The sequence below is a fragment of the Lipomyces chichibuensis genome, assembly GCF_038497645.1.
Source record: "Lipomyces chichibuensis strain CBS 12929 unplaced genomic scaffold V1513scaffold_1, whole genome shotgun sequence".
NCBI classification, from domain to species: domain Eukaryota; kingdom Fungi; phylum Ascomycota; class Lipomycetes; order Lipomycetales; family Lipomycetaceae; genus Lipomyces; species Lipomyces chichibuensis.
Window position 1 is genome coordinate 319,592 of NW_027117453.1, and position 16,126 is coordinate 335,717.

The window sequence follows — 16,126 nt, forward strand, 5'->3', positions numbered from 1 at the left end:
GGAGAACCTGCTGTCCAGTCGTTGCCGCTGCTCTGAACTTAGGAATACTTTTAATTGTATATAATAATTTGGTCTTATTTAATTTAACACAAGACTTATTGTATTGTACTCTCTACTTTTGCTCCATGAAGACTGATGGCAAGTACTAACAACTGCTATGTGTTAAACTCTCTGGCAATCGAAATTATCTATATTGCTGACCAGCGATGAGTTGTGCTTAAGCCATCGAGCAATGCGATATGAAGCTATCAACATGAGCAAATTGACAACGCCCTAAGCTATTTGAACTAATCGAGAGCATGAAATGAAGGAACCATCTCACGAAGCCGCGTGAGAAGCCGCGCAACACGCGGCTTGTAGCTGAATGTAATTAATTAACCATCGACTTGTAACGGCTCTAAACCTAAACATACCCAGCGGGTATTGGATTTGTTGTTATATGGCATGGTGGCGTTGTAAGAGACAATTTCCAGTACTAATTGTGCACATTCTGGGATTTGCACACAAGATCGTGGGTGTTGCTCTAAGTACAAACTGTTAGCGGCGTTAACGACGAAAATATAAGTGGGAAACTCAGCTTTTCTAAACTGTCGAGCCACTTCGTCTGAGACGACTTAATGGCGGCCATCATCCAGCGTCTTCGCTTCTCAATCTCAAGGGTCGCTGTGCCATACCGAGTCTCGATCAGAATGAGCTCCACTTTCTCGCCTTCAGAATCGAAAATTCATCCAACCTCTCTCTCCTCATTTAACGCCAATCATGCGCTTTACGACAAATACCGACCAACTCATTACCAGCCAGCCATTGACGCACTGGTATCTCACCTTGCATTGCCAAATAACGCCAAAGTGATTGACCTTGGTAGCGGAACTGGAAAATTCACGGCCCTGCTAGAAAAATTTAACTTTGATCTCTCGGCGGTCGAGATCTCGGACGGCATGTTGGAGACGTTCAGGTCCAAATTACCTAATATTCCGGCATACAAGGGAAGCAGCTACGAGATCCCATTCCCCGATAGTTCGCTTGATGCAATCTTCATAGCCCAAGCATTTCACTGGTTCGCTGACATTACCTCCCTTGCGGAATTCCACCGGGTTCTCAAGCCAGGTACTGGCAAGCTGGCCATAATCTGGAATTATGAGCCAGAGATAGAGCATAATGCCCCATGGCAGCTGGAGGTTGCGGAATTATGCTGGGCATATGCCGCGGATTTGCCTCAGTTTAAACAGATGAAGTGGATGGACGCGTTTGCAACGAAAGAGGCCGCAGAGCTCTTCAAGACCCCACTTGAAGCAGAGAAGAAATATTGGAGCTATAAAACCCCATCCGAGGCTGTGTTCCCATTATGGGAGACCAAGAGCTATATCACAGCGTTGGACGACGCCGAGAAGGCGCAATTGAAAAAGAAGGTCGAGCAAATTGTCGCGCGAGAGAGTAAGGATCATCTTGATGAGAATGGTATGTTGGATATGAAGATGGGAGTCTATTATACATGGACAACGAGTAAGGAATAGGTAATAACTAATCAATCTGAGCATTTGGGAATGGTGCGCGATCATGCTACGTATAATTAGTTGACAATATCAGATGCGTTGATATACAATTTGATATTAAGATGCGTCTCTGAACACAACGCAAGATGTCTCATCTGAAAAAAAAACAAAAAGGAATCAATAGCTGCATTGACTCTGCAACAGGCATGCCGCCTGCGCCATTGGAGTAGAAATTGACATACTTGTAGGAAATTGTTCTTGCCTCTCTTTATCATCGCACAGCGCAGAGTCCTCTCACATACATCCTTCAGAATGAACCGAGCTACTACGCCATCTGATGCTGAAGTGTCTTATCTGTAAAACGACCAATGGGATCTGTTATCCTTACGGCATCCTGTAGTGCCCTTCCCTTGCCGACGCGCTGGTATCTCGCCCTTTCACCGAAGTTCACAGAAGTCCACTAACTTTTCACACCGAGCGTTTTGGAAAGCGCAAATGAAAGTGACAATAGTGAACGTTGCAGAAGCACGACATGGATAATTGGAGACTGTACGTGTGCCGAAGGATCGGAAATTTTCAGGTGATGGGCTATTGTATTTTTCTAGTTGCGAGATCTGAAATGCAGTGTGGGATCTGAAATGCAAATTGATCAACATTACTAAAATATCATTATGATGCATTCATTAAAGCAGAAAGTACATGCGATAATCCTTTATATAACGCCAGAATCTAATATGTACAAATACGATTACTTAATAATCCATCATATCTTCACTGCGCCCTCCGGTAACCCAAGCCAAGTTGCCGGTTCCTCTTCTGGCAAGGCCTCAATCCATTCAAAAAATGAATTGATCTGACTGCCCTCAGGCATTAGTAATTTCGGAGGTCCGGGCGCAATTTCGTAGTTCCAGTCGAACACCTTTGGAGTGAACACATGCTCTACGAGATCACGCAAATTCGCTAAATCAGTCTCATCGTCGACTTTTGCACCATAGACAGTGTCGGCTAGCAATGACTTGATAGCCATCCATGGAATGTATTCAGGTGCGACGTTAGATCTGGCGCTCGCTGCCATAGCAAGCCATGTATCAATGATATACCTTCCGAACTCGAAGTCAGAGTCGTTGAAGTCATATGATTTCTTCCAACCGATGGAGCCGTAACGCAGACGCTCTTGTACAACGGCATGGAACCAGCCAAACACGAAATACATTCGGGCGCGCTCGACGGGGTCACGTGCAATCTCGTTCTTATCAATACTCCCTAACATGTCCTTCATATTCGCACGGATGCCAGGAGGCGGTTCAAACATCATGATTCTCGAAGTTCTGAGAAGATTAGTCGGCACGTACGCTGTTGTTTCCAGTGACAGGAATAATCTAAATTCCGGTTCGACTCGTAACATGCGGATATGCTTCTCGAGTAAATCAAGCCATCCTGATGCCAAGTGTACGTTCTTAAGTAGCACCCAAAATCCTCTCTGAGCACCTTCTGCAATTGCTCGGTCGGCCGCCGCAATACTTTCTTCAGAACCCATGGCAACTGAAACGCACTTTATGCCATGCGTCTTGACTAGATTCTCGATTCTGTAGCTCGCATCGTATCCCGGAATTGAGCATATCGCGATGGGCGTCGCTGCCGTGACTTCTTTCATGACAACATGAGAAATGTCTTCTACAATCTCTGCAAAGAACCTTTCACCAAATGCTTCGCTGACAAATGAGTGAACCGTTTGGACGTACTGATCCGATCTGACCAGTTTCATGAGCAGAATCCTGCATAATTGGCGATCAATATCTGCATTGTGTATTAGTGTCTCCTCTGCCAAATTGCGTACAAATGCACTTACCGTTAGAATTTGAGTCCGTTCCGATCAAAAAAGCATTTAGCGATATCTCGTCAACTACCCCATTGCCAGCAAATATTGAAGACGATTTTGCATGGGCAATCAGTTGCGGTAATTCGTAACTGTCGACAGACAAGTCCACAAACTGTCGCTCCTTGTCGAACAGTTCCTCAATGAGTGAGATTTCACCATTATTCAGCTTGCCATACGCAAAGAACGAGGCTAGCATTAGTACGTCCGAATGATGGAGCGCCTGCGAAGTGCGGCTGTACGCCTCTACATTTAATCTAAACACCATCTCGCTCAATCTCTGGGTCAGATCTGATTCTTTAATATCTGCAGTCGAATTCAATACCGACATGAAAATTGACTGGAAAAATTCGAGCGAGAACTGGTAGTACGCATTCAAATTTGGCAACAATTCTAGAATCGCGTATATAGTACTGCTTGCCATTGCAACCGGATAATATTGACCAGCAATCTCTTCGATTTTAGCCATAACACCGTCGGTTTCCTCCATTTTGCGTGATATGTCAGCGGCTTGAACCTTGAGATTTTCCAGCGTAGCGATAACATTGACATCATCCAGAATGTTGCCCTGTGAATCATTCAAAGCTTGCAAGAGACTTCGCTCCAGCTCTCGCAAATGCACGATGAAGTCGCGGCGGAGTTTAATCAGGTTGGCACGTTTACGGTCGACGTCAGGCCTCAAAACTTTGAGTAGCTCGTTCAAAGTCTCCGCAAGCAAATTGCTCCTAGTCACGGTGAAATTGACAAACGTCGTTCTGCTGCAAACGTCGGGCGCAAACACTGCCGATGGATCCCGCGTGCACAAGTACACCTTGAAATTTGGCGAGAAATCAATCTCCTGCCGACCCAGCTGAATCAAGACCCTTCCTCCAATACGCTGATACTCTTTATTAAGGACGTGATTCAGAATAGGATTGAAGTGTTCGGCATCATTGATGAGAAGAGTGTTGCCAAATCGCAGCGCGCTCTCTAATTGCTTCACAAACGCGTCATCTAAGAAGCTCGTAACGATGAAACCGCGGTCCGTATGCTGTTTGCGCAAGAATTCGACAGTTCGGCCAGTTGGGTCAATGATAAGCGGGTACCTATTAAATCTCTCCAGCATAATTGCATTCTCCTCGTATAATTCACCATCCGGAAGCGAGCTATTTTGCCATTTTTCTTTGTCGGACATCGACGATAAATATTCAGAGACTGGATTGTTTAATTTGAAAGTAATGTTGGACTTCTTAAGATAATCTTGCCAGTCTCGCATTATCTGCTTTCGATATTGCTGGTCGAAAAACCCGCCATAGACAAGTAAGGCCGCCGCCAATAGCGAATCTCCAGCAAGTGTATTTGTCTGATCTTCGAATGACTGGCTCTCAATCCTCCACCTCTCTCTCTCGGCTGCCAAGCTCGACAACAGCTTGACGCTTCTGTCCACCCGGGACTCTACTTTAGCCATCTCGCTTTTGATCTCTTGCACTTCGCTAATCAACACTGCGTACTCCTCCTTATACCGGTCGATGCTTCTCTCCAATTCGTCAATCACCGCTGTCATATCTTTAACCCGTAATTTTGTTTCCTCTGCGTTTGCAGTGAGCTCTGCAACTTCCTCGCGCAGTGGTCCTATCCTCTCCAATATCAGTGAATAATTAACTTGTGCCTCAAGCCACAATGTCAGTGGACCACATGCCTTGCTGGCACGATTGACCGTCTCGAAGTTGAAGTTTGGTCGACTGAGATACTCAGCCTGCATTTTGTTTCTCAAGACTTTTGTCATCTGGCGGTCCGTGTTGAAGTTCACAATACTTGAGATGAAGTCGTCACGGCGAATTATAGATTGCACTGTTCGCCAACTATCAACCTTGTGACCCAATAACGTGCAAACAGCTTCCATCGCCATTCTCACTGCTTCTGGTGGGTTGGCCATAGATCGTACTTCCGATAAATGCTGCTTTTTGATGTTGCTGACACTTTGTTGGGCTTCCACAACCGCAGGTTCGGCTTTTGCGAGGTCGTTCATGACTATTTCTTGTCGCGCCGCAATCTTTTGTTCCTCTATGGCAAGATCCTCTTGGATTTTCAGTGACTCGGCACGCTTCTGTTCAGTCTCCTTTTGATCAACCACCATCTGCTGGAGTTTTTCATTCGCCTGCAAGCTCTTTATCGCAAGCTGCTCCTGCTTTTCTGCCAATCCGGTCCTGAGATGGCGAACTTTCTCGACAGTATCTTGCAATTTTTCAAGACCAACATTAAGATGTCGCTGTTGCTCTTCTAATTCATCCCGTTTTTCGTTGAAAATTTTTCCGAATTGAGCGACGAAATCGAGAAAATGTCGGGGCGTCGCGTAGTTTATCTTTCGTTGCTGGATGGCGAGTCTCTCATTTAACGCCTTCATAGATATATGGACGTGAATCAAACTGTTCACGACTGCCTCCCTATGAGATGGAGGCCACGGTTGTCGTCTATAGGCCAGTTCTAATTTCTCCGGAGGTGCATAGGAAGGAACGTCCAGATCCAAGGACTGAGTAAGTTCCAATCCAACCTGGTACAGTGCAGAATCTGACCAATCGCCCATCCAGTTCAACACGCATCTATTGAACAACGCAGGAGAGGTGGCAGCTCTGGACGATAGTCCGTCTTTTGGAGGATTCATAGTAAACACGACGTGAAGATTGCGGATAACTTGTCCTCGGAACCAATTGTAGAGCTCTTCCTGAGAATCAAGAATTAAGCCTTGCTGCCTTGCTCCATCGCGACACGCTGATAATAGACTATTATAGGAGTCTCCTTCGAAAAGGCCAGGAATTTCCGCATTGGCAAGGAGAGTATTCATTCGCTCGAGAAACGCCGAATCCAACACATTCGATTCATCAAGAATGAAGCAGACTTTCTGACCCTTACATCCAGTACTGCGAAGGACATCTCGAAGATCATCGTCGAAATCTTCAGCAGAGTAGTTCTTATGCACACTGATCTGGAAAACTCGTAGCCCATTCATCCACGCAACAAATCGCGTTAATGTAGTCTACATAGTTAGCGCTAAGCCGCAACTGAATGACGAACTAATGACGACGCACGCACCTTTCCGCTTCCACTAAGTCCAATTAAAATCAGATGGCCTTGTGGCTGTCTGAACACCCTGTCAATTCTCAAAATGTGATCCAGCGCGTCATCAAATAAGACCAACGGGACATCGAGCTGTTCTTCGCAGAATGTCTTCAGTCGAGCATTTGTAAACTCCCTAAGTTCTGCCAACCCGACAGGCACATAGTTCTTGGAGAGCCAATTCGAAAACAATATCGGGCTTTCAAGTGCTTCGAGCTCATTTATGCCCAAAAATTGTTGTTGGACGACCTTGGCGATTTCATTTTGTGTCCATTGCTTCTCGTATTCTTCGACGAGCCGGTCGGCAAACAAACGTAAGGCCTCATGAGCCCATATCCTTATCAAACCTTCCAAGGATATCGATTCCAATGGATGTATGGTTTCATGAATTCCACGAACCCAGCGCGTAAGCTCTCGAGGACTATACACATAATGGCTTTGCTTCTTCGCTACAAATCTTTTCTGGGACCTACAGTACAGGTCCACCATCGCAGACGTCAGAGCGTCGCAATATCCTCGTAGTGAAGGGGTACTCTTCAAGACAGCCGCATTAAACGTGCCATAAATTTGATTGAGTGACAATTGGCCAGGATAATCGATCATAATAAGTGAAGTATGACGAAGGAATCGCAGTCCCAATGCAGTTCTTCCAGTATCAGCGGGCGGATTGCAAGCTCCTACAAACTGAATACGCTCCAATGAAACCCACGACTTATCAGAAACTCTCCAAAATCCGTTGTGTTCAATCAGTTGTCGCAGAAAGAAGATTACTTGTTGAGTGCCATACTTATCTGGTGCCGGAAGATTGATCTCGTCGCAAAAGACAGCCAGTCGACGACCGACCTGGGTTGGCGACAAGACGATGCCCCCACTATGAGTCTTTCTATATTCACAGTACTGTTCAATAGTCTTAATAACAAGCTCAGGACTAGTCGCACTCGAGAAGTTAAGACCAGCTACTTCCACGTTGGCAAGTTGTCGAAGCGTATTAAAGAGACTCATGGTCTTGCCAGAACCGGGTGGGCCACAAAGAATCAACGCTCGCTTCTCTTGGAGGCAGGAATGCAACAGCGCCTCGTGGCGGACTGTATCAACTGTTGGAATAACGATATCGGTTTTCGTAACCATATGGGGATCGAGGTCCATCTTTGGTACGTGTGATCGCCATGAGACCCAATTGGCGAGTGGTAGTGACGTATCGTAGTCCAGAACTGAATCTCCAGCTGGAAGGTCCAGCGTGGCGAATAAGTGCAGGTGACAAAGGTACTGCGCAAAGAGTTGTCGCTCAGACAATGGACAGTCCCCAACGCAACTCCATATGAGATTCACAAGAAGTTTATTGATCAAGAAGGTCTTTCTCTGATCTGTGCTGAGAGTAAAATCAGGATGCTGAGAGTTATATTCGACAATCTTGGTGACCGACGAGTTCGTTAACGAAAACAAACTATGAAGCACTCTGGAAGCAGTAAACTCCATGATATGATTGTAGCTGGCTGCTTCCTGTAAGGTTTCGTCCAGCCAATGCTCACCGAGAAGAATTTTCTCAAGCTGATCCGCAATAGCTACCACCGTACGATCGCTAGAAGCGTCAGATATGGTAGTTGTTAAAGCAAAAATGTTATCGCCATCTTCAAACACAGTTGTGCGAAGTCTGTTAATATAGGACTTGACCAGCATATGAGTTAATACAGTATCGACACTGAACCACACAACCCCGCAACGACTAACGGTAGCCAGAGTTGCATATTTCATATTGTCAACTTCGAAAAATATGCGGACATTGGAAGGCAATAAAAGGCGTTCGCCATTTGGAAGTGTCAGAATTCTGTTGTCGTCAAGAACACTGAACCGGCTTAGTATCGTAAATACCTGCAACCTAAGAGCATTTCTTACCTATTCAAGTTTTCCGCCCATTCGGGATCCACGTCACCATCAAAAACGATCCAATGCCGTCTCAAACTTTCACCTCTAAAATCATCGTTGATTTTTCGCAGTATTCCCGTGAATAAACCATCGGTCCATTCACGAGTGGTCCTGTCGAAATTACCATACAAGTTCTCCTTTGACATTACCTTCGAATCGATAACATAGAATATGCCTTCTGTGCCTTCCAGTTCTTGGAGAGCGCGGAGAAGAATCCGCCACGTAGAGGATTTCCCGCAGCCAGACTCACCGACCATCATAACACCATGATGAATGTTCTGAATTTGATATAATTGAAGGGATTTTGTCAGCCATTTATCGCCAACCACGAGACCGTCGCCTGTTGCGACTTTCACGATACAGTTTTGAAGTTCTGTCAAGTCTTCCGGTATGTATTTGACGCCAGGGAATGCATCTTCCTCTACCCTGCATGAAGACTTAGTATACTCCTAATCAACTGCAACATAACTAGTCATACTGTATAAATATGTGCGAATCCTCGCCGACTAGTTCGGGAGCAATTGTCTCGTGAATGCTTTGTAAAATCTTCTCATCTTCATTTCGCCGCGTAATGCTGCTGTTATCCAAGTCACTCTGTCTCCGCTTCAGCTCTCCTGACGTCACAAGCACACTCTTCAGTGCACGAAGACCGAAGTCGTAATGAGGTTGATTAGAAAGCCGAGCGACTAATTTCTCAAAGAATGGGACGATTTTCATGGATAAATCTCTAGCGGCTACGAAGCCTTGAGCGTAAAGAATAACTTCGGCAATCAGTTCCTTGTCAGGTCGCGACATTGAAATGCTCCGGAAGAGCTTCTTGAGATTATCGGGTAATTTTGCTCGACCAGCATATCCAGGATTCATCGTAATAAAGATACCTATGTCATAGTCAGACGAATAGACCCGCTGTACAATAAATAGCTATTTTACCGGTATCCTTGTTTATGTTAACTTCTTTCCCAATAAGTTCTACTTTATCAGATCCATCAAATTTTAATGTCCGCAATCCAATCTGAATACTCTGAATCTGTGAAGAGACAGCGCTAAGTATCTTCTCATCCAGGCGGTTAAACTCATCAAAGCAGCCCCACGCTCCAACCTGACAAATGCCAAGGAATATTCTGCCCATAGATTGGAAATTGAATGTATCGTCGCAGTTGAATACGAGAACGAATCGCCCGAGTTGTACACCTAACGCTTTAACACTTTCGGTTTTGCCTTGGAGAAGACACGTTAAGTTGTTGCAAGATGAAAATCAATAGTAAGAGCGTACCTGTTCCAGCTGGTCCAAATAATGACCCACCAAAGCTCTGTTCCAATGCCCCTGTCAAAGTAAGGAAACACTTATCCGTAAGGGGTGTCTGCACCAGGCGATCCGGAATGCCAAGATATTCAAAACCGTACTGGAAACAAGCGGACCCCATCCGCACTTGCACTCGGTCCACAAGATTTTTCTGTTCCGAATAGTGGTACGTCATTGTCGAGAGCCAACCGTAATCATCCGCGGACACCGATTTCTGCGACAGCAATTTCTGAATCACGTTGCTCTGGTGAACGAGTTCAGTGATCAGGCCCTCACATTTCTTGCGATCAATTCTATTGAGTTCCTGGAGAACTATAGAAGCAAGCAACTCCAGGAGGAAGGATTCCTGACCAACAATCTCAGTGAGCTCGGACGATTCCGTGGCAAGAATCTTTTCCGTGACCTCGGTCCATACAACTTGGGAGGTCACAACTATTACCTGTGCAGGATACTTCCGAATCCAGGATATTAAATTTTCTGGCGTCAATGACTTGTGCCTAAACATGATACGATAGTCTCCGACAGAATCTGACAAATATGATGCTAATGTTTCCCGCATCGAAATCTCCAATCGACCGAGCCATTCATTCACCTTGGAAGCCGCTATCAGCGAAATAGATTTCTTCAAATCAACTACTTCACCCTCCCTGGACGTGAATCCCGTAATTGCCGAATTCTCCTCATCGACGACCAGCCCTGCGATGCCAGCAAACATCTTCTTCAAATGCCTCTGGATACGGGTTGCGTCGTTGGCGTTTCCAATGATTTCTAGTAGATCTTCATCACCAACAAAGTAGTATCTCGGAAATTGTTCTCTCTCCCGTTCCAGATATTCGCCCAATGCTTTCTGGACTTTCGACAGCAAATCTGCAAGTCGATCCAGAGAGGTTCTGGCGCCGGGAATATTCAATACGTCTAGCACATTCGGCGTTTTCGCGACTTTTCGCATCAGCGTCGAGAACTCCGAGTTCACATTCTGAAAACGTGACGACTCGACAGGTAACAGGTTCTTAATCTCCGCATTGCCAATAAAAACGCCTTCAAGGTAAACCCACTGGCGTTGCACGTCAATCCAACTATCAAAAAGTGAACTAATCCTGCTGAGTTTATCTTCCCAAGATGTCGCTTCTTCCTCAAATTGCTTGAAATAAGGTGAATGGTGCATCGCAGTCAGTGAGCTCCTATGTTCCATGCACATCTCCAACAGGGCATCCCAGCCTCGAATCAAGCGGCATTTGTTCTGGTAATTGACTAGATCAAGAGTATAGCCAGCCCAAGTTTCCCGAACCTAATTTCTCATCAGCAAATCGCCAGAGTGCGAATCATGTAGCAGCTTGACATACCTGCTTCAAGAAATCTTCCAGTGCCAACTCACCTCGAGCTTGGGACAGGATATCGCGAAGAATTCCCTCATTGCTCAGAATATTCAGGTCCCAGACATTGCCCAAGGTCATTGACGCTAAATGAATATGGTCATTCGGTTTTAATGCCTTATACACTTTCTCCCAATGACGGTCTCTCATCACCTCAGATTTCAAGTCGGCCAATATTGGCTCACTTTTCAAGAATTGGCGAAGAATACTCTGCACATATTCAAAAGACGAGTACTGTCTCATTCGACTGGGCATTTCCTTCGTCAGATTAATCAGCTCCTCGATATTCTGCCTGACTTTTCGGGGTACAACGCTAGCCCAAGGCGCATCACGTAAATCATTCAGTGATTTCCAAACTGAGCTCAATGCAAACCACACAGACTTGAAGTCTTGTACTTCCTGAATGGAAAGATCAAGTGCAGCGTTAACAGGTAGCTCAATATCCAGCGCTTCTTTCGCACAAAATATCAGATCCTGATCGTTTTTCAAATTGGTAAGTCGTCTGTCAAACTTCTCAAGTGTAACAAAGGCAACTTCGGGAGCGATGGTTCCAGTTACAGGCTTCTCTGAGTTCCAGTCGTTTACTGCTCTGTTAACGTGGTCTAAAACGAGTTTATGCTCAGAAAAGACCTTTGTCCGAAGCGCGTCTGCGTCAATGTTAGTCTCATTCCAGAGAACTCTCATTCCAAGCAACGGAACCTACCAAGCTTTTCTTCGACGATTTTGGACTTCCTCTGCAGAATCTCTCTGAACGCCGCCCACTCGCCGTCGATTTGATCAATGAAAATCCAGTCGGCAGGAAATTGGTATCTATTCCTCGACAGAGCACTTTGTCCAGTTCGGAACGTGCCGAGACATTCTTCCCAAGGCTCGACCTTCGCTCTTGCTGTTTGCACTAACGTAACGAACGCGACAGCCCGTTTCGTTGATGAAAGGTCAAGTATCTGAACTTCCAACTCTTTCCGCGTTTTCTCAAGGTCCAAGTAGGTGTCCTGAATATTCCCATTTAAGATCTCCGCAAATCGAACCAATATATCGTGTTGCCATGTATCGTATTTTGCATTAATTCGGGCCTGAACTTGCTCGTAATCGACTATGAGGTTTCCAAAATCTCGGGACGCTTCAGCCGTGTCAAACGTCGCGCGGACTTTCCTGATATCCTGCAGAATTTGCACCCATTTGCTTAGATCGACACCAAGCATTGCGTAGACTTTCTCCGGCTGCAGATCCCACAGTGACTGAAACTGGAGCCATTTAGATGTGTATGAGCGCACGTCATCCAATTTCTGTTCAATTACGGTGTAGGCATTTTCGAGTTCATCAACTGCCAAGCTGGGCTGTTCCGACTGTCAGCATCCTATGCAAGAACATGTCACACCTCACAAGCCTACCAATTCATTAAACATGGCCACTGATGCAGTATTCCAATTAGACCCAACTTTAACCTCATATCGGGATGAGTTGAGTCTCTGTAGTCGACACACAATTCCGACACAATCATGAAACTCCGCATACCATATCGCTCGGGCATGCTCCAAAGGCGGTGATAGTGAAATTGTTTGGTTCTTGATGCTAACCTCAAGGCGGATTGGTTGAGACTTCAATGGAGCTGGTGAGTTCGAAGGCATATCTGCTTTTTGGAAATTGTCAACCCAGTTCGTAGTTGCAATGCAAAGACGGGCAAGCAGAATATCTCGAATTTCAATGTTAAGTTTGTTAACAAAGCATCGGAGGTTCGAGAAATTCTCAAGATTCAATTTGTCAATCTGATAATGTCAGATCATGAAGCTATTCATGTCATAGTTTGGCAACCTACCGAATTCTGTATAGACTCCACGGCCTGGCCGAGTGCCTTATAGTCAAACTCACAAGAGCGCAACCTATCTAGATAAGACTGAATGTCATTATCGATCATGACCAAAAGAATAGCTTTTTGCTCCAGCACGGACACTGCAGATGCTATATCTCTAAACAGCTGAACCTGTCGGCTTTCGTGGCTCGAGACTGAGACATCGCCGGACATGTTCGAGAGAGGCTTGACATCATAAGAAGCTTGCACGAAGGATTCCCATTTCAACTTCATGCCCACTTGAATAAGTTCTTGCACTGAATTCTGATACTCATGCATCAAAATGGTGGCATTGCCCAGATCTTCGATCGCACTGCTAGTTTGTGAATATATCCGCAATGTATTCATGAGGCTCATCGCATACGGATACACTCGTTTCGCATCCTTGGACACGCTGCTGATAGCATGTGGCACTTGGAACTTTAAATATGTGAGATTCCTAACTTCTTTGAATAATGCTATGACCTGTGGATCGAAATTAACGGCCAATTCCAGGCGGTTCGCCGAAGATCGATTTCTGACGATGTGGAACAATCGCCCGCTGACGGATATTTTCCGCTCAGTGACATCACGAAGCCATGAATCGAAAATCTGAGTTAGTCAGTACAAAACCGTATCGCCTATACATAAGTTACATACCGCCTTGGCATCTAATTTCTTCCGGAACGTATTGCTTTCATTTTGCAGATTCTCGCCTTCAGAGTACAGCTCCCAACCACTACCGAGCACATCCTCAACTCTTTTCATATACAGATTCAGCTGTCGTTCAATCTGTCTCACCCATATGATTGCCCCAGACACTGGGGGAATATCTCGGACAGTGGCCATTTGGTAAGCTTCCGAATTGGCGTACTGGTCAATGAGCCGAGAATGCAGAGACTGAATATCAGCTTTGACGTTATCTATCAACTGCGCCTGGTACTCTTGAATAGCACCTCTAATCTTAGGGCGAATGAAAAGAGCATTAAAGCGTGAGAACACGCGGAACATCTCGTTTGCTGTTTTCGCTGTTGCAAGTCTATCACGAAGCATTACAATAATGGAGTCTTCGATTCGGGATGTGCGTTCATTGTATGCATTTTCGGCAGCGATCCAGATTTCCGTACCTTCTGTAACAATTATTAGCATGCAGCAAACAAGTGTAGCACAAAAACTCTCGCACCAGGAGACACATCAAGGACATCAACATCTCGTAACGCGTAATAGGACTCTGTCAGGTCTGTAACGACATCCACAGCGCCAAGTTCTTTCACACCGTTGGTATTATGCGCACTATCCACACCACTAGCATTGTGTGGACCAAGCACAGTCGAGATAGTAGCTTGTAATTGCTCATGTGCTTGTCTAAATGACTTTAAATACGCTAGTCGTTCCTGAGTCGCTGCATGTCGTGCCCGGATTCGAATCGGAATGAACTTTTCTGCACGCTTTCGCGTGACCTCGCGTGCCACATTTGTGAATTCCTTGATTTGGTAGTCCCAGGTTGAAAAGACGTCTTCTGCAACTGATGCGACTTTCTGGAATTCAGAGTAATCCAAATGCATTAACCTTCTACCGCTCAATAGTGCATGAAACTGATTGTCCAAGTCACTGGATATGGCTTCAACGAGTGGTAACGCACGCCGGATCGGATAGGGCGAGACTCTAATTTTTCTATTCAGGTGATTAAACACATTCACAGTCGCCTCTTTTAATCTCAGTAAAGTAGGCGCCGATAGTAAATCGTCAATCGGGAATTCGTGCATCAATAAGTTATACTTCTTTACGAGTTCCATCGATTCCTTCAACCCCGTATCTGACGTGAAACTAATTGTAGCGTGAAACCGCTTCGCGTGTTTGAGGACCTCTATCGTCAGCGTCACACCATCGTATTGTAGTTGTCGCTCAATATCTTCAAGTGCTACTTCCAGGGAAAGCCAGAAGTTGATCTCTTGAGTGGCCGTACCATTAGCCGGGTCACGCGTCATTTTCGTGATAGACTGGATCGACTTTATCCAAGAATTCACGTTGGATTGTAGGGCGTTGAGAAACTTCGAATCGGAAAGTAGGTCAGTTGGAATCATATCGATTGTCGGCGTGGTGTTCAGTCTGTTGGCCTATTTATTGCATTACAATTATCGTTTCATAGCTATCAAACAAAGCATCTAACCTTTTCAACTGTTTGCTGAATAATAGAATGGAATGTGAGGGCTACCTGAGGAATCTCAATGTTTTGTTGTAAGTGTAATAATGAGAGCTCCAATTCCGCCAGTCTCTTTTTAGTGGCGGGTATTCCTGCGACGGTCATTAGCCACATACTGTCACATATTGACCCGCATTACTACCTACCAGTTTTGGAATCAGCTTCTGTCGTCAGCCGATTACTTCCTGCTCCCGCACTCCCAAAATGCTCCTTTCCACGGGTGAATGCATCAAAATATGGTCCGATAGCGAGATGGACGAGTGAATATAGTATTTCGCTTGTATAAGTAGTAGCAGTCTCTGCAATATGACTTTCTTCGAGACCAGATAGATTACTGCTCGGTAGAGTCACTACCTGGAGTTGCATATCCAGCGCTAGTGCCATATCTATAGGTGACTGCCGTTTGATGATAGCTAATAAGGATGTCAGGTTACGGGAGGGCAATAAATCCGGTCGAATTGAATAAAAATATGTGACACCTATTGGAGCATATTAGCAAGTTCTCGGCCAGTCAGACCACTTGTAAAAGCATACCGTTGACTTCCGTCACGGCCTCCCCAGGGTTTTTCTCCTTAAGCACAAACATCACAACTGGGTTTGGATCAACGGCGAAGGCCGTAAGCCTGGACGTCGTGTCGGACGTGTCGGCGAAGATAGAGCTATTGAGGTCATCCTGCGAGGCACCTAAAAGAATCTGCAGCAAATTCCGCAGATAAGCGATTAGTACATCCGTAGCTACTTGGTCATTGCTTTGAGCGACGGCGGGGTCCGTCAATCCCGTAGCTGATTGCTCGAAGCTCGTATCCATCTAAAGGTGGTTAGCCTTCAGTTAGGTGAACAAGTTAATAAGACATACATTGCATCACGAACACGCAAATTCTAACGGAACAAATAAAAAGAAATAAATGACAGCATGAGTAACCAAAAGAAAACTGAGAAGAAGGGGATATTTGTACAGAGCGTCCTGAGACGAATTCAAATTGGAATTACTACAACGAGAACGCGTCCAGGGGTAAACCAAACAGGTTCGCGTT

The 16,126-nt window shown here is 45.4% G+C and overlaps 2 protein-coding genes across 2 annotated transcripts; one reads left to right on the forward strand and one right to left on the reverse strand.

Annotated features, from left to right (window-relative positions):
* Positions 1-617: 617 nt before the first annotated feature.
* Positions 618-1,514, forward strand: V1513DRAFT_428687 (S-adenosyl-L-methionine-dependent methyltransferase; the record flags this gene model as incomplete). The annotated part of the gene is made up of 1 exon (XM_066896301.1): positions 618-1,514. One exon carries the CDS (start codon positions 618-620, stop codon positions 1,512-1,514), a length of 897 nt encoding a protein of 298 aa, XP_066756476.1.
* A 605-nt stretch (positions 1,515-2,119) lies between these two features.
* V1513DRAFT_461449 (dynein heavy chain, N-terminal region 1-domain-containing protein) lies at positions 2,120-16,083 on the reverse strand. The gene is made up of 17 exons (XM_066899893.1): positions 15,949-16,083; positions 15,627-15,900; positions 15,239-15,571; positions 15,060-15,184; positions 14,073-15,006; positions 13,550-14,019; positions 12,878-13,501; positions 12,453-12,827; positions 11,765-12,398; positions 11,032-11,708; positions 9,659-10,976; positions 9,316-9,603; positions 8,864-9,263; positions 8,356-8,811; positions 6,439-8,305; positions 3,343-6,382; positions 2,120-3,290 (listed from the first exon to the last, which is right to left on the reverse strand). The coding sequence occupies exons 2-17, from the start codon at positions 15,898-15,900 to the stop codon at positions 2,257-2,259; spliced, it is 12,849 nt and encodes a 4,282-aa protein (XP_066756477.1). The 5' UTR covers positions 15,949-16,083; the 3' UTR covers positions 2,120-2,256.
* Positions 16,084-16,126: the final 43 nt, after the last annotated feature.

Coding starts and splice junctions, on each gene's coding strand:
- V1513DRAFT_461449 (XM_066899893.1), bottom strand. CDS start 15,900: ATGGATACGAGCTTCGAGCAATCAGCTACGGGATTGACGGACCCCGCC. Junction 14,020..14,072: donor TGTCCTTGATGTGTCTCCTG/GTGCGAGAGTTT, acceptor TAATTGTTACAG/AAGGTACGGAAATCTGGATC. Junction 13,502..13,549: donor AGAAATTAGATGCCAAGGCG/GTATGTAACTTA, acceptor TGACTAACTCAG/ATTTTCGATTCATGGCTTCG.